Source organism: Dasypus novemcinctus, chromosome 7 (genome assembly GCF_030445035.2).
Source record: "Dasypus novemcinctus isolate mDasNov1 chromosome 7, mDasNov1.1.hap2, whole genome shotgun sequence".
Classification (NCBI taxonomy): domain Eukaryota; kingdom Metazoa; phylum Chordata; class Mammalia; order Cingulata; family Dasypodidae; genus Dasypus; species Dasypus novemcinctus.
In genome coordinates this window covers 68,880,916-68,905,558 of record NC_080679.1, presented here as the reverse complement: position 1 = coordinate 68,905,558, position 24,643 = coordinate 68,880,916, and the positions used below count along the sequence as shown (strand labels likewise).

The following is a 24,643-nucleotide window of genomic DNA, read 5'->3' as shown; positions in this document are numbered from 1 at the left end:
GCTACCATTAATAATAGCAATAATAATGGCAGCTATTTAGGGACTGCTTATTAAGTGCCAGGAATTGGGATAAGGGCTTTATACCTTATTCCATTTAATCTACATAGTAAGGCTGAAAAAGTTTATTTTCCTGACTATAAATAATACACACACACACACACATACACACATAGTGACTCACTGATTCCTGCCACCTTTGTTCCAACTTTTACCTGAGGTTCAAAGCTATCCATAGTCTGGCCTCTCCCTACCTGCCCAAACACATCCACCATTATTTCTAGACCCCAAAGATCATCCTTTCTTTCTACCTTAATTCAGTTATTCTATCCAGGAACATCATAGCCTTCTCCCTTTCACCTATTCAATTTCCTCCCATCTCTTAAGACCCAGATGAAGTATCAACTCTTTTTAAATTATAAAATACGTACCTATATTTTTCTTTTCTCAAAATTTGGTTGTAACTCAAAATTTAATAATTTAATTCTTGCATTATAAATTTATATTGTTTTCAAATTATTTTACCTCTGTTTGTGTTATTTCTCAACTAGATTTGAAGCTCTTTATGGAAAGAAGCATACCTTAGTTTTTTTGGATTGTTGCAGACCAATAACCAGGGTTATTGTGGAGATTAAAAGAGTGACTTTACATAAAGCACCTAGAAAAGGACCTGGCATTTAGTAAGTGTTGCATATGGAGCACAAAATTGGTGCATATAAATACTGGCTGACAGATTGAGTAACAGTCATACAGGAAAAAAAGTTAGAGTTAATAAAACTCCTTCATTCAGTATTTATTCAGTCAACCAATAGTTAGTTATTGAGCATTTGCTATGTATCAGGCACTTAGGCATTAGGACTACAGCAACGAGTAAAAAAAGAAAGGTCCCTACTCTCAAGAAGCTGACATTCCAGTGAGAAAAGACAGGCAATAAACTATTAAATTTTAAAAATCAAGACAAAAACACACTGTGATAAAAGCTAAGGGAAAAACAATACAGGTAGTAGTTTAAGGAGATTGAATCATAAAAGGTTACATTTAGAATTTTCCAGACAAATCATGGGACACTGCTATTTAAATAATAAAGTGATAGTTATTACAAAACAAACAAATAAATCAAACAATGTGGCAGTTTTGCTATTTACTGTCCAGTTTTGCTATTTACTGTCCACCATTGGTGGGTAATTAACCCTTCTGTGCCTGTTTCCTCACTTTATTGGGATAATAGGAGTACCTTCCTCTTATAAGCTTGTCGGGAGGGTTAAATAAGTTAATGTCTGTAAAACATTTAAAATAATGCCTGGGCATGTATTTGGTGTTCTTATAGCTCTATATTACTTGTAAGGTGATGGCAACTTCTGTTAAGGGATTTCCTAAACCTAGCAGCTATGACAAATTTTGAAATGAAGTTTTAAAATTAAGCTTAATTAAAACAAATGGCAGGCAACCTGAATGGATTAAATATGCCCTTCAATTTCCATATTAGAAAAACATAAAATATGCTTTACCAGGGAGGAAATTATTTCACTATATTTGGATGGTAAAAACATTTCAGTGAGTCAGCCTTTCTAGAATGACATCTATACCATTCACTTAAGCCAAAATTTTCTCCTACTCATTCTTTATATCATGAAATATTCCTCCTGGTACCTCTCGCTTATTTTCTTAGATTACGAGCATTCTCTCTTAATTGTCATCTATAAGTAAATGGAAGTTGCTTTCTTGCCTTAAAACAGCCTCCATATCCAGCCAGCAACTTATTCATGCATGTATTTGGTTGTTCATTCATCATGTAATATTAAACACTAAGTTCCAGGTACTGCTTTAGATGCCAGGTACACAGCAATAAATAAAACAAAGTTTATCCACTGACAGAGCTTGCCTTTTGGTGGGGAAACATAATCAGTTAGGAAACACACAAAAGTCCATATATAATATGCCAGGATGTAATAAATGTTATGAAAAAAAATAAGGCAGGGTAATGGGAGAAAGTATGAACAAGCAAAGAAGGATAGTATTTTAGGAGGCGTTAGGAAATGTCTATCAGATTAGAGCGAAGACCTGAATTAAGTGAAAAGAGCAAGACACAGATACAGTGGAGAAGAACATTCCAGGAGACTGGGATATCTTGTTTTATTTGAAAAGCAGTCAGGAGGCTAGTATGGCTGCAGCTAAGTGAGGAAAGAAGAGGACAGAAATAGATCAGAGAGACAGGGGCAGTCAGTTCATGTAAGACCTCACTGGTAGGGGACTCTGTATCCTAGTTTGCTCAGTGACACTCCAGGTTTATACCTGTTTCCCTGGCATAATTACATTTAGAGTTCCTTTTATACTTTTTTGTTTTTTCAAAGATTTATTTCTTTCCTGTGCCCCGCTGTATTTTTGCTCTCTGTGTCCACTCACTGTGTGATCTTTTGTATTTACTCTATTTTGTCTACTCATCTTTCTCCTCTAGGATTTGGAGGGATTTGATCCTGGGGACCTCTGATGTGGGGAAAGGTTCCCTGTCAATTGTGCCACCTCAGTTCCTGGTGTCTGCTGAGGTTCACTTTAACTCTCCCTTTCGTCTCTCTTTTGTTGAGTCATCATCTTGCTGCGTGACTTACTTGCGCGGGCACTGGCTCACTGCGTGGGCTCTGACTCACCACACCGGCACTCACATGGGCACTGGCTTGCAGTGCAGGCAGGCTTTCTCTTCTTCTTTTTCACCATGAGTCCTAGGGATTGAACTTGGGTCCTCCCATAAGGTAGCAGAGGCCTTACCACTTGAATCACCTCCGCTTCCCCCTTTTACTCTTAAACATCCCATTCAGATGACAATTTGTATGATCAATCTACTGTTAAATGAAGGTAAGGACTTTGGATTCATTCTGAATGAAATGAAACTATTGGAGGGTCTTTATCACAGGAATGATATAATTTAATTTAACACTGTTAAAGAAATTCTTTGTGTTGAAGAAACTGTAGGAACCAAAAGTGAAAGCCGGAGAGCAGCTGGAAGGCAGGATGAATTCCACAGCACCCAGTCCACAAATGCCAATGTAATGCTGCCTTAGGATGAGTCTTCATGGACACATTACGTTTCACTTAAGGAGAATGATATGTCCAAAATGTCATGACTTTGACTGTTTTATTCCCTCCATGCATTTGCTTCTATAGGCTTCCTTACAACTAAACTCATTTAATGACATATAAATCCTTAGCTTTTTCCTGAGGCCTTTAAGAATAATTATAAACAAGCAACCTTTATATCCAGCGAATTTCTGTAAGTGGTAAGAAAAACAAAACAAAACAGAAACTTGGGCAAGTCCAAAGAATACTTAGCTTGGTCAAAGATCAAAAATGGCAGTATTTATTATAATTTGAAGCAATGGTCTACCAAAAATGCTGTGTGAGATGACATCAATATTTCTTCAATTTATTATGTACATTTTTCCTGGGAAAGTCTTTATTTAGAGCAATGTGTGACCTAGAAAACCATCATACAGATACAGTAACTAAAGCTAACAGAAACAGAAACCACCTGGCTATTAATGATTTGGATAAACTTTGTTCTAAATGGGAAAGACGTATGTACTACTTCAGACCAGAATAGATTTTTTAAAAATCGCTGAAAAGCTGTCACGTATAAACTTTATTTTTAAAAAAATTTAAGTCACATGCCACTGCCAGAAGATCCACATCAGTGTGTGATTAGCCTGTGTTGAGCTGTGCACGTAGGCTCCCATATGGCAAGGTTCTCCTTATGGTATGATTCCTACTTCCATAATGAAACCCCCTAGAGTTAACCTCCAAAAAAGAGGGAAATTATTTGAGAAGATAGATTTCTTAGTCAACTTAGTTTTGGAAAATTGCATTTCTTTTGCTTTGTTTTTCTTCCTGTTGCTAAACTGCAGTTGAGGCTGGGAGTTTCCATCTCATAGCAATCCCCCGGGAGGTCTCAAGAGCAGCAGCAGTTCCAACTGCTTGGAAGGCCAGCAGTGACACTAAGGGTGAGCTGTCACTTTCCCAGCATCTATAATTTTTGCCAAGGAAGGAAAAATAATCTACTATAAAACCCAAGGACATAAAAATCAGATGCCCAAAATGTCATGGTATCCATACCACACCTAGCAGGTGGCACGTAAAGAGTTTAAAGGAAAAAAGTGGTTTTTTTTGTTAAGATGTTTTATTAAGAAATACTAAGACATAATTAAACAAGAAAAAAAGACATTAGATATATGTGTGGATATACATATATATATGTTTGTGGGGGTTGAATATATATATTTTATATGAGGCTCTTTTAAGCAGTGTTATGATGGACTTTCTCAGTTGTACAGGGGTTACATTTCACTATTTACTAACAGTTTATTGGCATCAGTTTAATGACTAGCCATTTTTAGCAAATTCTACTGTAGATTCTATATTTTTAAAACTTAATTTCTTAAAAAATCTACTATATGATTTTTGAGATCCACAGCTTCATTCCACTAAGAATGCTTTATACCCAGTGTTCACACAGAAGTCCCCTGCTATGGGAATCTTTGTTTTTATTAATACATCATTCATCTAGGTCATATAACCCCCATGAAAGACAATGATTGCTGAGAATGTCCGGAAGGATAAAGAATTTACTAACACCTGCAGGAAAAAAGATATTCATGTATTCAGGCTTTTAGGAAAAACAGGAAACAAGATGAGAGAAACTCATAGAAACCTGGAAATCAAAAATGGAAACAAAAGTAGCAGGTGATTTGCACTCCACCCCACACAACTCATATCACCCTAAGCAAATCGGTTTCCTATCACAAATTCCACCCACATAAAGGAAGGACTTCAAAAGCAAAGTCAGTATACATTATTTGGAGTTTAGGTCCTGCTACTGGCATGTCCTGCTTTGAGCTCCCACAAGCAGGAAGAGCTGACGGTCTGACCACAAATGTTTGCTGAACACCCACTGTGCACAAGGCCCAGTTCCCTTTATCACCACCATCCTCATATGATCCCATCGATTTGTAAAACATGTAATCAACCTGATTAGGCCTCTCCAGTTTGTACTCCACGCAGGACAGGAATATTACCTCTGTCACTTGGATGGGAAAGCTGAGGAAATTAAGTGGTTTATCCAAGTTCACACAGCTAGTGAGTCAAGAGCAGAATAAGAGCCACTTCCCTTAGTCCCACAGGGAGTAAGTCCTATTATTCTATTGTTAGAATAAACATTTGCCCACTCACCTGTCACTCAGCTAGTTCAAATTTTTGAGCATGTCTTGGCGGCAGAGCCATCTGGATGAGAACAGAACACCAAGCACGCTTAGAAGGCAACAAGTATGGAAAAGTGGTCTCCATGTTGGAGAAGACAAAATGTGCATGTGAAGCAGTTTGACCAGAAGGAACTGTAGCACATGTAGGAAATATACCAAGTTAAAACGTCTTGGAAATGAGAAGAACCTTCTCCAAGAATTTTCCAAATCAACATGACCAATCATAATGTTTACTGCATGGAAAAATATGAATAATTAAAATAAAGCTATTTGGTCATAGTGTCCTGGTTCTTCCTTCTGCTTTAAAAATCACTTTTGCCTACTGTGGTTGGTAGGTACCAAGACAGGATGGGAGGGTCATTTGGTGTAATCAGGGTGCAACCAGTAGATATGGCTGAGTAGTCCAAAGAGGCCACATTAAACAAGTGGTAGAACATGTTACAAATAATAAAGTTAAGCAGGAAATTTGTGTTATTACTATAATGGGATACCCCATTAGCGTCCAAAGGCTGGGAAGGCTTGAGGACATATGGGTTACATAATTATTTGACCAATTTCCTTAATTTTCTCTTTTATGGGTCATCAGGTGGCCTGTGTAAATGACATGGCTGAGGAAAAGGCACATTTCAATCAAACCCAAGAATGAATTCAAACTAATTTCTTTAAAAAAAAAAAAAACCTTGGTATTAAGGAATTGGAAGAGTGCTCTTTGGTTTAGAGTGTCTAGTCCAGGAAAAATGTTTATTATATTCATTTTTTTTCAAGTATTTATTGAGAATTTGCAATGTACCGGGCATTAATTTAAGCACCAAGGATGCAATAGGGAAGAAGACACACATTTCTTGGCCTGAGGGAGCTTGTCATTTAGGAAAATCACAGGAAAATTTCCAGTACAGACACTGATCATGTATGTGCCAACTAAAGATTTTACAACATTATCTCATTTAATTACTAGAAAAACACTTTGAGGTAGTTTCCATTATTAACCTCGCTAATTGATGAGGAAATTGGCCTAGAAACATTAAGTAACTTACCTAAAATCACAAAGTAGCTATAGCTTAACCCAAGCCTCCCTGACACCAAAGACAGAGTTCCTAGCTGCTGGATCTAACTCAGTATTCCATAGTATGTTTTTCATTTTCTGTATCATGCTATCTAAAGCAAATCTGATTTCAAACAGACATAAAACACTTATACATAGATCTACCAAATGGAAACATTAAACATATATTTTCAATTTCAGGTATGTCTAGGTGAATCCTACACTTGTGAATTCTTTTGACTATCAATCTGACCACAAGAGACAATTGGCTATGGTTTCCTAGAAGCGAGTTCCTATCTCAGGCCATTTCTCCTGTCATTAATTTAATACATCATTCTGTTCTTGTGCACTTCCTCTGATCCCATAGGCTTGGCCATATTGCATGTGTTTTGTATTTTATGACGGACTCAGATATACCGGCTTTAAATATATGACTAGGTCCATTATTGTTCCTTTCCCTTTAAAAATATTCATGTTGTTTCCCCATTTTCTCCCTTTCCATTTTTGTCCTGCTTTCCCATTGTTTTGTTTTTTTGTGCTTGCACCTTTTCTTTCCTCTTTTCTCTACCCTGTGTTGTTCTCTCTCACCTTATGTTCTGTGCCCTCTCAAGTAATGCACTCTACAGATACTGTGTCTTCCCTTCCCTTCTCATCTTAATGATCTATTGAGCATATAACTTTTTTCTTCACTCCTCTCATTTTGTTGGCATCTATACCATCCACAGATGTTTTCTTTCTTTACTTATTCATACACACACAAATTATTTCACTAGAAAAGAGCTGTTACTATGCAATGCTACTAAAAAGTCCGTCGTTTTGACTTTTCTTTTGTCTTGTTTTTAGATAAGTCCCCAAAGCAGAGGGGTACTGGCAAAAGAATAAACACATCCATCAATAGAAAGCATAGCTAGCTCAGAAGCAGGCCCAGTAGACTTAAAAGCTCAATATATTCTCAAGGGAGTATTAGAAATCAATGGGAGAGATAGATTATTCAATAAGTGATGTTGAGAACGTTTGATAATTTGGAAAAATCTATTATAGTAAATCGTCACCTCACATAATGCATCAAAATTGCTCCTGGACTTAAGATTAAAGTGAAAAATAATACTGTAAAAGAGGAACAAAATTTACATTGATGTTGAAGGATTATCTGTGCATTAAGGTGATATAAGAAATAAAAAAGCAAAATAGTTATTAGATTTTACCGGAAAACGAAAACCATACTAATATCAACAAATTTCATAAAGACAGAATAAATAACAAACCAGGAAAAAAAATCTTGCTACAAATATAATGCAAGATAATTATCATTATAAAAAGGACTTCTACAAGCTAATAAGAAAAATTGTTATACTTAAAAAGAAAAGAGAAGTGTATAAAGGACAAGTTACCAAAGAGAAAACACATTGGAGAATAATAAACATTAAATTATTCTCAGCCTCACTGGTGGTTAAAGAAATGTCAAACTTTTTGTCTATGAGATCTGCAAAGACATTTTAAAAAATAACAGTGCTGGATAGAATGTTGATGGGAGTATAAAGCCAAACCTTTCTGGAAAGCAATTAAGGCTTTCAAGAGTCTTAAAATACAGATGCTTTTCAATCCATCTGTTTTAGTTTGCCACAGGGTTGCCAATGCAAACTACCAGAAATGGATTAGTTTTTATAATGGGAATTCATTTAGGGTAAAAGCTTATATTTCCAAGGCCATAGAATGTTCAAATCAAGACATCAGCAGAGATGCTTTCTCACCAAAGCCAGTTACTGGTGAGTCTGGGCCCTGCCTTCCCCTCTAGAATCTACTGTCTCCTGGAGCTCAACTGTGGGCAGCCAGGCACAGTGGTTGGCTCTTCAGCCTTGAGCTGCTCTGCGGGCCCAGTCTCCTGGGGGCTTCATTCTTAAGCTTTGGCTGCCAGTGACCCTCGAGTCCTCTCTCACATGACAGGATAAAAAATGGCTGAGATCCCTTTTCCCGTGTCTCTTTCTGTGTCTCCATTTATATAAGAACAAAGAAGACGGCAGAGACTCAATCTGAGTCATGACTTAACTGATGTGGTCCAATCAAAAGGGTCTAACACTCCAGGAATGGATTAGTTCAAAAACATACTTTTTCTCTTTTTGGGATTCATAAAAGAATTTCAAACTGTCACACCAACATTTCCACTTTCAGGAATCAATCACAGGGAGTTACAAAAAGTGAAGTACTAGAATGTTCACTGTAGCATTACCCATAGTTAAGTAGCATTAAGAAAAAAAGGAGAAAAAGAAATGTCTCATAATAATGAAATAATTAAAATTATGGTATCTACTTATTATTGAATATTATGCAGGCATTGACTTGTATTGGAAAAATAATAATGGGAAATTTTTATCATAGGGTAACTGTAAAAACTAGGAAATGTAATTGGATACTGGAATGATCTTGTTAGGTAAAATACAAAAGAAATGCATCAACTATTAACTGTATGTTTTGTAAACTGATGAATTATGGGTAGTTTTCTTTACTTTTTGTATTTCACCCTACTTACCAGTGCTTTAATTTTCCAGGGCTGGTGTAACAAAGTTGACCTAAACAGAAGGAATTTATTTTTCATATTTCTGGAGGCTAGAACTCCAAAGTCAATATGTGAGCAGGCCCTCTCATGCTCCCTCTGAAATCTGTAGGGTTCTTGTGGTGGCTTGCTGGCAATTCATGATATAACTCAGTATCTGCCTCTGTCACATAGCCACTTCTCTGTCTCTGCATCATTCATTTTTATCTCTGCCCAAATTCTCTCTCCTTATAAGGACTCTAAGTCATATAGGATTATGGTCGACCCTATTACACTTTGGCCCCATTCTAGCAAACAACATCTTCAAAGATACTTTTTACAAGTAAGTCCACATTCACAAGACCAAGAGTTAGAATCTGAACATGGCTTTTTGGAGGTCACAATTTGGCCCAGAACAAACAGTAATTGCATATTTCTCTTAAACAGAATTTTTAAAGTATTCTTAAAACACAAAGGCAACATTTCCCTCTGGTTGGATCAATTAGTCATGAGGTAGAAAAAATGCCAGCTACAATTTCACTGTTTTGAATTTGCTAAAACTTACCATATATGGGATGCACTTATCTTCCAGAATCTCATTTCATGAATATTTTATTTTTTTGAGGTCCAAGTAGTATGTAACATCCTTCCCAAAATGCCACTTCTACGTATCTCAAACAATAAGATTTCAATGAGATTTATTTTAGCATTTTGAAAATATAAAGGTACATTGATTTGAATTTAAAGTTATACCCCACCTCGATTTTTATCTGTATTTCTCACCCCCCACTTCATCCTGAGAATTCTTGTCATAGTACAGGAATACAGAAATATACTTGCTAAGGTTACTTCGTACTTAGATGTTCTTAAAAAGATGTCTTAAAAAGTATCCCTTTTCTTGAGTGTATACTTTGAAAAGAATGTACAAGGCATGGGACTGTATAACGCAGAGAACCATGTAGTAGTAGACGGACCGTAATTAACAGTAAAAATATGAAAGTGTTCTTTTGTGAACTATAACAAATGTGCAATACTATTATATAGTGTTAACAGGGGATTGTGGTGGTTTGAGATTATTTGATGGATCCCCAAAAGAGAAAGATTATGTTTGTAAGCTAATCTATTCCTCTGGATATGATACCCTTTGTACTAAATTTAGCTAAGGTGTCTGATTAAATTACCTGTTAAGATTAGTTTTTTATCTTCATCCAAAATCATTATTTGGAGCATGTGTGTTACTGAGCAGGCCAGCCAATCTAAATTGCAAGAGCAAGTACATTGTGCAGAGCAATACTAAGTGCTCCTTGGGCCGTCACCGTGCATGACTGGTACCTGCTGCCACCTTCCCTGCACTCACCGCGCTGTTCACCTTCACCTCTCATCAACATCCTCTCCTGCATTGAGCTGTGGCCAGGCCAGGACCCATCCCCAGCGACAGGCCATCCCCAGGGGGCCCTTCCCTGGGACTCTCTCCACCTCTGCAGAGACTTGTGTGATGGCTAGAAGATTAGAGCTTTTTTGATTTGACCACGTAAGTAAGGCGCAACTCAGGTTGAGTCCCCGACTCCTTGGCGTGTCTGATATAAATGGACACTCACATGGAAAAAGAACACAAGAAGACACACAGAGAACTTTGTCATTTTTGATCCAGTCACGTGACAGAAAGGAGGCTCAAAGAGCTAATGCCCAAGGGAGAGAGGGACCATTTCATTTGCCTAATAGCTTACAGTTGACGTTGGGAAGAGAGCAGAGACTGACATAGGAAGCCTTGAGAGACAAGCCCTATGCCAGCCTGCAGCTGAAAACAGGAAGATGCAGGGCCTGGAAGCTCAGAACAGAAGGCTGAAACCTGGAAGAGATCACCCGCCATCTTGCTTCAACATGTGGCAGCTGACTTTGTTGAGAAAGTACCTCTTACAGTAGCTTGAGTTGGACTTTCCCATATCCTTGGGACTGTGAGCTTTTACTCCAAATAAATACCCTTTATAAAAGCCAACAGATTCCTGGTACTTTGCACCTCTTTGGCAGGCTGATACAGGAGAGTATAGAAAAAATATACCAAGTGTACACTATGGATCATAGTGTTAATAGTCTGATGGCCTTCTTTAATAATCTGTAACAAATGTTCCACAACAATGTAAGGTGTTGGTGGACAGGTGATGTATGGGAATTCTCCACATTATGCATAAATGTTTTGTAAGCTCACAATTTATCTAATTTTAAAAAACTACCCTTTTCTACGGAAAAATCAGAAAATAAAGCTAAGTTAAAATGATCTATTAATTCCACATCTCAGAGGTAACATTAAAATTCTATAAATAGGAAATTTTTATTTTAATGGATAGTTCTAACTTGGAATCTGTTTAACTTAAAATTTATGTATCATGCATCTTTTCCATTCAATAAATACACTTTTCTACCAACATTTTCAATGGTACCATAATATTCTTATCTTATAGGATAGACTATAATTTATTCAAACATTTGGGTTTTCAATTCTTTTTGTTCTTTATAAACAAGTTTATAACTTTTATTAAAGTTATCAAAGCAATTATAAAGTAAATTTTCAAAGGTAGCTAAATTGGGTTTTACATAGTGAAAGGATATTTAATAAAGGTTTGTTGGTCATTGCGTTTTTATATACATAGTCATGGTCACAAAAAGAGCTTTTATACTTACTATAAACTACTTTCCAAATGTTTTTTCATCTATTTCCTGTTAGGTTATTTTTTACTTCTTTGTATCACTGTAATTCTCTTCCTTTTCATGCTGACAAAAACAGATTTTTGTGCTCAAAAGATTTTCACATAAAAGTTTACACTTATGAGAATACTCTGGGTGGAAAAGCTTTATGGATACATTAAATTCTAATGGGAAATAGAGAAATGATGGGGTGTATACTGTAACTAATATGTAAAATAAAAATATCTTAAATTACGTTATATATATATATATATATATATATATATATAGTCTTTTTTTAGCTTATATACAGAACTATCATTCAAAAGTACTTAACTTCATTGGACAAAGTATCAGGCTTGCCAGTTTCCAAACTCTGGAAATGTCAAATTTCTAGTGGCCATTCTGGAGCAGCTATTATTTATATATGAAGATTTTGCTATTTTAAATATTGCTAACTTAGTTCTAACATGCTCCCTCCAACCGATACCCCAAGTAAACATTAGTTTTTTAAGTCTTAAAAATGGACTTGGGTCAAGAATTCACTTCTTGGTAGGAACAAAGGAAATCTAACCATTACCTACCGTGCTGAGAACCTAACAGTTTCCAACAATGTAGGACATGAATTTCTGTGCCAAGCCTGTAGGAGGGTGGGGATGGGGGACTGTTGAAGAGGGAAAGGGAAGCACCAGTGACAGGAAAGGGTTTTAGCCTCAGTCTCCTAAGACTCCAGATTATTTCAAAATAAAAAATCTAAATTTTTGTTTTGATAAAGTATTTTAGAAAATTTTGATAAAAACAAATTTTACATAAAATAATTTTAATATTCAAAGATGCAGAATTTATGAGATTATGTTATAAAGACCAATATGACTAAATCTGCCCTAGATTTTATGAATTTTTAGTAACAAAACCAAATGTATTGTCCAAAGCATCAACATAACAAAGAAACAGGTATCAAAAGAGTCAACATAAAAAAGAAAGATATCAAAATCTGCTTCCATTAATTATAGCTTTTACAATTTTTATTGCATATTTACAATGTGTGGTACATAATCAGAATTTACAGAAGCCAAATGTCTCAGCCCTTAAAATTTAATATGAAAGAGTGGATGAACTATACACAAATATTCTTGAACACAAGCATTGGAAACATACATATGCTTATAATTTTACAGAGTAAATACAGGTAACTACTGTATAATAGAACTGGAAGGAAAGGTAAAACACAGTGGATGAGAAAGTCACTAGTGTGTGAAATAACTACAGTTGGATGGCACTGAATTAAAAGACAAAATTGAAAATAAGATTTCTGAAGACTAAAATGTCCTGCAAAAGCATAGCTATCCCATATGGAAAACTGTGAGGTAGACTTCTTCCCACCGCATTTTCTGGGTTCTTGACTACCATAAAGGGAACTTCCTTGTCTAGGCTAGTCTCTCTCACATTGCTGTACCTGGGACTGACCAGTAGCAGACATTTTTTTTTTACTCTCCCATCTTCACACAATCACAAAATACTCATTTCTGCTTAATTCTCAAGAGTCTTATTTCTTATTATACCTACTGGAAATGGATGGCAAAGGTAGTAAAATCAACAGGTGCTATTTCTCCTAGCTTATTATAACCATGCTTGGGTAAGAGTTTTAAGTTCTCAAGGAGTAAAATTAGTACTAAAATTTCAGGCAGAGAGGTGTTTGCTCCTTTAAATAATACCAACTGCCACCCTCAACCATGAAAAGTGCCACTTCTACCCCAAACCCACTTCTAATAATTAAAATGTATCATAAAAATAGTTCACACATTTCAACATACACACCTAAAGTACAATGAAAATCCCGGGTACAGTACAAATACAATGGGAAAAGGTCTGGCAGTATCTCTTAAAACTACCCTAAGACCCAGCAATTCTAATGCTTTTATCCAAGAGAAATGAAAACTTACATTCAGATACAGATTTGTATAAAATCATAGCAGCTTTATTCACAATAGCCAAACACAGGAAACAGCCCAGGTGTCCATTAAGGGAAAATGGATAAACAAACCAATCTAGTCATACAGTGGAATACTACTCAGCCATAAAAAGGAATTATCTACTGACACACTTAACTACTTAGATAAATCTCCAACACATTAAGTGAAAGAAGTGCTTCAGAAAAAGAGCAAATATTATATGATTCCATTTACAAAGTTTTAGAACAGACAAATGTTGAAACAAATCCTGAAATCTACTTAAAAGATATGTATGCTTACGTATTTAGTAGGAAGTGCACAGATGACTACAATTTGAAATGCATCAGAACATAAAGTGGACTGATGAACTGATGGGTGGGAAGATGGATATGTGAAAGTGCAATCATAATAAAATGTTAATGCTAGCTGGTAAGTAGTGAATTTGAGGGTTCACTATAAAATTATTTTAACTTTTCCTTTGAAATTTTTTATATAAATGTTGGGAAAAAATCCATGTGCAGTATTTACTAAATAATGCTTCTAAGAATTTCACTATTGATGTCATGACAGTATACTCATCAAATTCTTCTGATCAGCTCAGTTCAGAAAACTATGAAGAGCTATTCCTGAGTGTGAGATGAACAACCAGTTCTCAAATCTACTCTGGTTCCAAACTGTCAATGTGATACTTTGATCCCCTCACACTTTTAAAAAATAAAATACATACACATCAATGATATATTCTGAACAAATTTTTTGGCCTTGGAAATAAACAAAAAAGATAAGATGAAGACATTCTTAAGAGAAAGCATAGAAATTGCTTTTACCCTGACTTCTAAATTAAGACAATCAGTTTAACTGTAACAGAAAAGATGTGTGCACCTGAAAACATGATGTGAGGCTTGACTGTATATTGTGAATGGGCCACTGTATTCTGAGTGGAAGAACATTAATAACATCCTGTCTCTCTCTAAGGAGGGATACATATGGAAATCCTAAGGAGATGGCATTCCACTTGTAAATTCTTCTAAGGTGACTCCTTGCAATTCAGGAGGAAATGGTTTCAGGGTTCCAAAGCCCTTTGTCAGAAATAGTTTTGGTATGCCTAAGTTAAAATCCCCAGTAATACTGCCCTCAATATCTAGCAGTCAGTAACTATTTTACGTTACATGCATAGAATTCCTATGTACTTATATAAAGGAATTATATATACATATTGCCATATTGCCATGTAAGAGCTCTCTAGAAAATCATTTAGACTCTTTTAAAAATTTACTTGCTTTCAAAATATTGTCAATGGCTTTTTTTTTTTTTAAGGAGGTACCAAGGATTGAATCCAGGACCTCATACATGGGAAGTAGGTTGCTCAACCACCTAACTATAGCTGCTTCCCAATGAGAATTGATTGGTTGTTTTTAGGAGGTACCAAGGATTAAACATGGTAAGCAGGCACTCAGCCACCTGAGCTACATCTGGTTCACACTCTGGCTTTCTTTTGATTTCTAAGTTCGTGTTCTAGTAAAGGCTCTGCTTTTTCTTAAAGTACATGCATTAATATTTCAAGTTTTCAGTTTTCAAGTTTGTTTTAAAGTATTTGCAGTATTGTTGTCATATCCACCTATAAATCCATGAACCTTTCCATCTTGAGTATCCTTGGTTCTAACAATCTCTACTGCAGGTATAGTCTGTTTATTATCATTGCCTGAGTTCGCCAAGATTACACTAAGTCATGTTTTGTTTTAAACCTCATTATTGGAATCATTTATAAATATCTTAACAGATTTATGATCTTGTTGTTTCTACAAGTTGATGACACATTAAAATCCACTGAGTGGATAAGCTTTCTTGTACTTATGTTTATAATTGAGTCATGTCATGCCCTGACAGACTCAAAAGAGATGATACTCATCACTTGCCTTCCATCTTGCTGGTGTATTACTCTGCCCCAAAAACAGTTAATCTGTCAGATTTAAGAGCCTTGTTATTTATTGATGAGTTCTCCGACTAAACTTAGTATTTTTGGTATGTAATTCTGAGCATAGATTTCCCTTAATCACTAGTGAATTGGGGATGGGGGAGATGAGGTGGTGGAAAATGGGGAGGTGAACATGAACAAACTGACATCTTCCCCACACTTGTCAAGAACAAGATTAAAGAACAATCTATTTTCTATTTTGAAAATCTAATTATACCTAATACCATCCTTTTGTATACCAGTTTTTAATACTCTTGTATATACATGATTTTATTTCATTCTTTAAATTATTTGATATAATTTCTCTATTTCACAGACCCAGAGAAATTTAGTGATCTTTATCAAAGCCACAGAGACTAGCAAAACCAAATTTTGAAGCCAGGTATTCAATCCCCAAAATCTTTCCATTATATTCATTATAGTTCTTATTTTAGCTTTTATGATCTTTACTGTTCTTGCCACTATATATGCTTCTTAATTAAACCTCGACTCTCTTATGCAGTACACACTGAAATTATGTCTGATATTCAAACTGTACTTCATCTTGCCTCAATAAGACATTTGTTGCCTACATCCTTCTACTCCCACCTGAAACTTTTTTAGGACTGAAAAGTGACAATAAGTTGCTAATTAGGTTAACTATTTAGCTATGCTGCAGTCCATCTTTTTAATCCAGAGAACTTTTCTACTGGGGGCTTAAGTAAAGATACTGTGATCATACAAGTATTGTCACTGATGATAAATTTACTTATGTTTGTTTCTGTCTGTGCTACTATCTATAAGCTCAATATGTGGAAGCTTACAGCAATCAAACTACACTTAGTCTTTAGTAGCCATACTATTTCACTGGCTTTGTGAAGTTTGGGTAGAATGTGAGGATGGGAGAGTATTCAGTAGTATCCAATCCCGACAGGCAAGGGAGTTACAATGTAGTAAAGAACTCTGAATTCTCTCTCCAAATAAAGACTGCGCAGTGAGACAGGTTTGGCCAATCTCACAAATATGTCATTGGTTTCAATGTGTTTACACTGGAGAGTAATCAGAAAAGTAACCTAATTGTCATATTCATATTAAGGATTATGTCACCAAAAATAATAGAAACCAGTAGCACACCATATGTCATCCAACCAGGTAATGAAACAAATAGCAAACTAGATAACCATTCCATAGCAGAAGAGGGCATTAAGGCAGCATCAAACACTAGCCAATTTAAATGCCCATAAGGTAAGAGAACTATCCAATCTTCTATAGAGTAATGAATTCTACACCTGCCATCAACACCCTGGCTGGCAGGCTAAGAAGTTTCATCAATATCACCAATGAGTCCACACTAGCAGAATAAGATCACCAACAATGAGGACTGGAAATAAAACCAATTTATCTAAAATGAAGTTATCATATTTGCATCATAACTCTGCTGGGTTAGACATGTATGAACAACAGATGCCAAAACTACCATTTTTGAGCTTACATAGGAGCAAATACACAACAAAAAGGCAAAACAAACAAAAAACAACAAACCAAACCAACACTATCCCAGTCAACATTTCAATAATTCCCTGAGAGGGCTAAAGTAATGTGGAAAGTTATAACATATACCAATCAAATTTGAATGTTTTTTTTTCCATTACATTTTCAGGCCAATGTTAATTTATGACATACAAACAGCTTGTGATTTTAAACTGACTGTAGTCACTGAAGAACAACCCTCACATGTACAGTAAGTGGACTATGACCCTATGAAAACAATTGCTTTAAGTCATTGTTGGCTTTCCACTCACAACGATATGTGTATATAGATACACATAGGAAGTAGCAGCAAATTTATAGATGAAGAGCAAGAATATTATGTTACAAGCATATTCCTTCATTTGAAAAATTGAAGTTCACAAAGAACATTTCCAGATGCTTCCTTATTCTCTATGAAGGCAAGGTCTGATGGTATATAAAAATGAACTCATTTGACAATAAGGAGTTGATGGTAAAATTAAGAGTCTAGTCTCATGACTAAGAAACCAGTTCATTTCTAGCAAAGTCTTAATAAAAACACTAACTACTCTGAAATTCAGGATAGGAGACAAATACTGAGTCTAAAATACTGAAGGATGTCCTTATGAGTAGAGTCACACATAAATCAGTCCTAAATTAGTATTTAAAACATACTTCATGCCAATGTAAGAGTGATTTTTACTAATGCCTACAACAGACCATTCATATACAGGAGAATGAGCACCTACTATGCATGAGCAAAGGACTGCAAATAGGAGTGGAAAAAGATCCCTGTCCTCAGAAGAGCTCGTAATATAGCAGGTAGAGATGTAACTGTACAATGTGGTTAGCACCATCAAGAAGAATGAAGAATCACAGGAGTTCATACTCATAAGGAGGTAAGTCCCAAAAGACTGAGAGGATGAATCAACTACAGAAAGAACTTTTGGATGTTCTTTAAAGCAGTGGCAGTTTAGGACAAGAGAGTAGCTGAACTTGGTCACCAGATTTTCTGGCGTGCTTGACAAGAAAATAGACTGCACCTTATCCAAAACTGCCCCAGAATTCTTCATCTAGGTTGAAAAATCTAGTAGGGAGTTAAAATACAGGTTTAAAGTTTTGGATGAGATATGTAACATGGGACACTGAGATAAAATAAAAATTCAAGGGATAAGACATTTACGGAAGAGCCAGAAGCATTTGGAGGACAAAAACGGAAAGAGTACCTTTAGTAGACAAATTTTACTAAGAGTTATGTAACTCAGTTATGCAGAAGATAACATCTTCAAGAAAAGTCCGCTCAAAGCTGTAAATGGTAGAAGGATAAGGAATGCACACCAAGAAAAAGCCGTTCAATTTAATTGGGAGACCACTCTTGATTTTACAAAGAACAGTTTCACTAGTGCCATGTAAAACCAGACTGTAAAAGGTGCTGATCAGTAGGTGATGAGGATGTAGGGGCAGTGGGTGTGGATTTCTCTAAGAGGTCTGGCAGCCTTTGAAGAAAGCTGGAGAAAACAGCAGTTTCAGAAGTTTCTTACACTGGAGGATACATGACATGTTTATAGGTCAAGGAAAAGGAACCAGCATATATTTCTTTGTATAATTTTGTATTGATCACAGGTGCTTGAAAAACAGTTTCAACCTTTTTGAAAAAAAATTTCTGAAATAAAAATTAGCACAAAATTATATTATATGAATGTTGTTTATCATTTAAATGTAATATAAATTTAAAAGCACTAGAATTTTGTGATAAATTTTATTTCAAAGGATTTTTTATTAGACTATTTCATAATTTATTTTGCTTCTAGTTGTATGAGACATTAAATTTTATTAACAGTTGTTATTTTAGTTCTAGAAAGTTTACTCTGATAGAAAGAATCAATCACACAGAAGTAATTATGTATGTCTATTTCCCAAACCCTCCTCCCCCAAAGACTTCAGGGGAGTCAATTATTTGGATAATATTAGAGTTGAAAAGGAGAAACTTATTATTCTATTAATAATAAATTCTTAGAGATCTAAATTGTTCTTCACAGTTATTTTTCATGATAAAACATGCTTATTTAATATATTTACATGCTTACATAGGAACTTTCTGGCTAAAATACATGCAATTAACATGAATAAACAAATATTAAACCACCCTCACAATCCTAAGAATGCCCTTTTAAATAAGGCACTCATGTTTGGAAATAGGATATAATCACCAAATTAAATAAGATGTTTAAAAGAAGCCTTTTTATTAAGCACAGACAAGTTTTTAATACATTATCAATACAAATAGGAAAATTTCTTTTAATGAATATGATATATCAAAGATCTGAAGGGTTTTCTCCATATTGACACAATAAAAATAATCAATTTTGAGGAATTACAAAGTAAAGTTTCAAGGACACCATTGTCTACTCATAATAGTTTAACTACAGTCTAAATTTACCACATCACGTGGGAAAGAAGGGCAACAATTTTTTACATAAAAAACTCCTAAACTTTTAGTAGCACCATTCAAAGCTTATTATCAGTTGTTCATCTACAAACTGACAGGTCAGGTAAAGCTTTAAAGCAAGTTTTCAGTGCAATGTTTACAGTTCCTTCTTTTAAGATACTTGAAATCTATGGTCTCAAAGCACATTAAATAATTATGCCTTGGTAGTTGCAAGATGTTATTAAATGCGTAGAGAAAAATGGGAATGGAAAGAAATTAGGCTTATCCTGGCTGTGAAATGCATCTTAATATACTGTATCTAATGCTGTGTGCCAGTGACATGCAGGGTTATGAACTGAACTGCAGATCAGTAGGGAGCTGATAGCTCTTAGCTCTCTGTCGTCACCATTTCGGGATGTCTCAGCTGCTGCCTTTTGAGACTAACTAGTTTCATCCTGTCTCTGATGTGTTCTGCAGTAGAAGCCATGTCACTTGGGCTCCCAAAATATTGTTCGGTTCTAAAAAACAAAACAAACAGAAAAATCTCAATCAGATAAAATACAAATCCACTGAATATAAAAATTGTCTATGTGTTATATGGCCCAAGTGTAGAAATTAGTTCATTTGCAAGCCACCATACTTATCTTTACGAAGTAATTCAGTAGAAAAAAACATTTTAAAAAATGGAATAAAACATGTTTAAGACACATTGAAAAAAGCATTTTAGTGGTATAAATATATTGTGTGTACTTACGATAATCTTAATAAACTAAACAATGCAACAATGGGCTATGTATAACAATTGTTTAACACGGCTAGCAAGTAAAATATCCTTTCAATATTAAAACATAATTTGGGACACTAATATATGAAAATTTAATTTTTTCCTCATTGTAAAGATGCTGTATTTAGAGATAGATCAGTTTTTGCAAAGTATTTGTTAAGCCTCTTCATGTTTTAGATCAGAAAACGAAGGTTTAGACAGTGGAAAAACCAAGAACTGAACATGTGTCTTTATACAGTAAATCCAGAGAGACACCTACTTTATTTCACCAGGAGAATATTCAGAAGATTAATTTGAAGAACCTCACAAAATATAATACTGCCCATCAAACTTTACATGATTTAAACAATCATATTAGTAATTATGGAAAACATATATACCTTTGAAAACTGTATTATTTAACAAAATACCTAAAATAAATTATATATATACATATTCATTCTGGTATGAATATAAAATGGATTAAATTAACAATTCCATATATTCAAGATAGGCGTTAGTGAAATTTGAACATACAGAGCTTATTCCTTCACCTTAAAAGGATAAGGAAATGACAAAAGGACTATTTGTAGAACAAAGGAGGAAAAGCCCAGGCAAAAATACCAGGGATAGGTGTTGCTGGGTTAATCTGAGCAGAACAGGAGATTGTGTGACAAATGGCTATAAAATGCAGAAATACAGTGAACAGGGCATGTTTGTCTTGAACTGGAACAATCTGAAGCTCCCCTGTAAGAGTGTTACTAGCTGAATTTATGAACTTGATATTTTATTCCCCTTTCTTGAGATGCATAAAATGACTTTAAGCTACTTCTGGTTGGTCAAGTTTAGTCATGACTACAGATCATCTAAATATTGACTATAAATAGTATTCTTCCAAAGGAATAACGTTATAATTTCTCATTACCAGTCCCAAATAATCATCTGGAATACATTACATAGTAGTAGTAGCACTTACTAGGTATCAGATACATTGCTTTGTTTTTTTTTTAAAGGATTGTCTGATGACTGACTGATTGGAGGTACCAGGGATTGAACCTGGGACCTCGAACATGCAAAGGCAGAGTTCAACCACTGAGCTACACTTACTCCACTCAGGTATGTTTTAACAGTTACATTTTATTACTTTATATATATTTAGCTCATTTAATTCCCTGACCCCTGTAACCTGATAAAGTATGAATATCTTTCCTTTTTTTTTTTTTAAGGAAAATGAGCTACAGAAAGGTTATGTGACTTGTGTAAGGTATCACAACTAGTAAGTGGTGGAACTGAGATTTGAACCCAAGCAGTCTCATTCCAGAGACCACACTCTTTTCCATTATAGTATACCATAATGTAATGATAGCTGTGTTTTTATTTTGGTTTCATTTATCTTTTGCATTAAATACTGTCTGGATTACCTCTAAAGTAATTTCATGAAGAAGGTACAGATCCCTCAGAGATGAAGCTCCTGGTGATTCTTTTACTGGCCCATTCACTTTACATAGATGGTTTCATATTTTTATCATTGAATATTTGAAATGGAAAGGAACATGGGAATCAGGCAGGATTCCATCATTTTAAAAATAAAGAAACTAAGACACCATATGACACAGTGAAAAGAAAGCGGGTTTGGAGTAAGACAGACCTGAGATTATATTTTAACTCCAATACTTTTTTAAAAGCAGTGAAATTTAGAGCATATTGCCTTTATACCTTCCACATCACAGGGGTTAGGGATGCAGCACCCCTGCGATCTGGAAAATCCATGTAAAATTTTTCTGCCCTCCCTTCATACCAGAGAAGTCTGATTTTTTCTTCTTTCATGGGGGTATTTATAGTTCTTTATCGTACAATTTGGGTTAAGTGTTCTGTCATAGGCTATATGTAGGTCAATGTTAAGTAAAAGTACTGTATGAAAAAGAAAAAATATGAAATATATTTTTAAAAAAGAAACAAATTTAAGAATAGTACTGAACATACTGCATGTATAACAAAAGACATTAAAAAAATAATAATCTTTGAAATTCCCTAAACCTTTTCTGTGTCATCAGCAGCTTCTGCAAAACTCTCCCAAAATTCCCATGTAATTTCTTATCCTCACCCACCATATATCGAAACCATGACAGGAAAAGTCACAACGTGGAAGGGATAACTATACTTAATTTTTCTGAGCCTCAGTTTCGTCATTTGTAATTCAAGAATAGTACTGGCCTAGTACTCTTTGAGCAAAAGTAAAGAATGTAAAGTGTTTAGTGTTTAGCATACATTACGAACTTACCAGACATTACTCCCCTCCCTTCTCTTGCCCTTCCCTTAGTCCTAAAGTGTTACTAACCTGCCAAAGTCATACTACTCCCTATCACCAGAGCCAAAGTTAGAGCCCAGTGTCTCAATGAATCAATAATCTTTTTGCTACAACAAGTTGTCAAGAAATCAACAAGCACTGTAGCACTTACTGTTGCTAAGAAGTAAGTCTGGATTTCCTTTTTTTTTAAACCAATTTAAACATGGACCAAAGCTAATTTACATGCCTTTTTAAAACAACAGGTTTTCCTTTCTCAGTGACTTCACTTTAAGACCTCATTGATAAAAAGATAAAATTGCAAGAACATGCACCATACCCATCAGGATAAACTACAGGAACAGTTAATCTATCCAGAAGTGACTTCCCAACTGCTTCAATTTCATCAAATTGCTCCCCATCATTAATGGCCTCAGGCTCTTCTGGACAGTCTTGCAAAATCTTAAATTAAAGAATAACGTCAATCAAGAGACACAGAAAGGGAGTCAAGCTCATGCAAATTCAGTAGATTAAAGGCACTTTTTGTTTAGTATCTGCATATTCACCATTATACAAGATAGGTCTACTATTCGCAAAGTTGGTTCAGAAATCAAGAAATTAAAACAAGAAAATGAAATGCACAATCCCTATTAACAATATAAAATTGAGTAGGAAAGGGCCTACAGTGATTTCTAAGAAAAAAATAATCCTAAACTACTATTAGCAAAACGTAAGCTCAACCTGTGTTAAATAAGCATTCTTTCATTCACTAAACAATCATTCATCATGCTTACTATGAGCTTAGTAAGCAGTTTGGAATGTCAATGAGATACAGATTCTATCATCAGGGAGCTTAAAGACTACAAAAATGAAGAAAATATAAACTATATATATTTTTTCATAGTACAAATACATAATTGATGTGATGGCCTTGCTAGATACTTTGCAGTTATTTTTAAAAGTCTGGTCAGCTGACTTGAATTACTATGTAAATTGATTACGTTATAATCCAAATATAGGAAGCTTTACAGTCCTTAATGAAATACTATTTTATTTTATTTTTTGCTTAAATATTACCATTTGAATTTAACTACAAGAAAGAATTGTAAAATTTGAGAGAGAAGAAAAAACTTATTTTTGCAACTTTCTTTATATTATACCTTATTTAATAACCCAATGTTTATTACATTATTCATAAATGGACATTTTTATTAAACAAATTGCTTATAGTAAAGTTGTATTTTTAATTCATATTTTATTTTGCTTACTTGTATAAAACATAAGATAATTAGAGGAAAATAATATCTGATAAAGAATTTTATATAGGCTTTTAAGTATAGTATTATTACCGAAAGTTTTTAATAAAAGTGATAAAGGCCATATTAGCAGAAAAAAACAGACATTAATTCCGTATTAAAAAACTCAACCATGGTCATTTTTACATAATCTCTCATAGAGTTCTAGATTTTAAAATGTCCTTTCAGATTCCTTTTAAAATAGTATCCCAAAAAGTTATCAGTAGTGGATGGATAGGATGCTGGAATACTGTAACTAGAAGAGGGTAGGGAGAGCTTTTGGGGTGTTGGTAATGTACTGCTATTTGAATAGTAACTGACTACACAGGTGTGTTCATTTTATAATTAATTGAGCACAAAACTTTTCTGCATTACTATTATACTTCAATAAAAAGTTTACATTAAAAAAAACAAAATCAGCGGAGAAGGTATAAATACACTCAGTGGTTTGGCCCCTGCTTTGCATGTATGAGGTCCTAGATTCAATCCCCGGTACCTCCTAAAAAAAAAATCAGTAAACAAGTTTAGCCATCTTGTAAACTTACATTCATCATCTTAAGGCCCACTTTATACCAAAACACTGATCCACAGAGTTCAGTGACCAAGAAAATTTACCTATCCAAACTTCCCAATAAGCGTAGTACAAAACACTGATAGAAACGCTTAATTCCTTAGGCTCTTTGCAATCAATGTCTGTTCCATTCTACAGACCAGGTTATTGCATTTACAACTTGGGCTTGAATAGTCTAAATTACATTGAGCAGCACTTACATAGAAATTTTTTAAGAGACTAAACAGCGCCTCTTCAGAATGGAAATACAAGGCATGGGTGCTACAGATTAGCACTGTGGAGATTTTTTTTTTATAAGTTCTACTGAAAATTTACCCAAATAACACTGCACGTTTCATTTTTGGTCTCTGGGACTACTGACTTGAAATCACTGAATAATAAATTCCAGAA

At 34.8% G+C, this 24,643-nt stretch overlaps 1 protein-coding gene across 4 annotated transcripts in view; it reads right to left on the bottom strand.

Moving 5' to 3' along the window:
- Positions 1-12,500: 12,500 nt before the first annotated feature.
- Positions 12,501-24,643, bottom strand: part of SESTD1 (SEC14 and spectrin domain containing 1) — a 129,576-nt gene continuing 117,433 nt past the window's right edge. For all 4 annotated transcript variants that reach the window (XM_004476862.5, XM_012518960.4, XM_058300569.2 and 1 more), the window contains 2 exons: positions 22,728-22,849; positions 12,501-19,858 (listed from right to left, as the gene is read on the bottom strand). In XM_004476862.5, the coding sequence (XP_004476919.1) occupies positions 19,729-19,858; positions 22,728-22,849 (252 nt within the window). In that variant the 3' untranslated portion in view covers positions 12,501-19,728. The remainder of the gene's footprint in view (positions 19,859-22,727; positions 22,850-24,643) is intronic.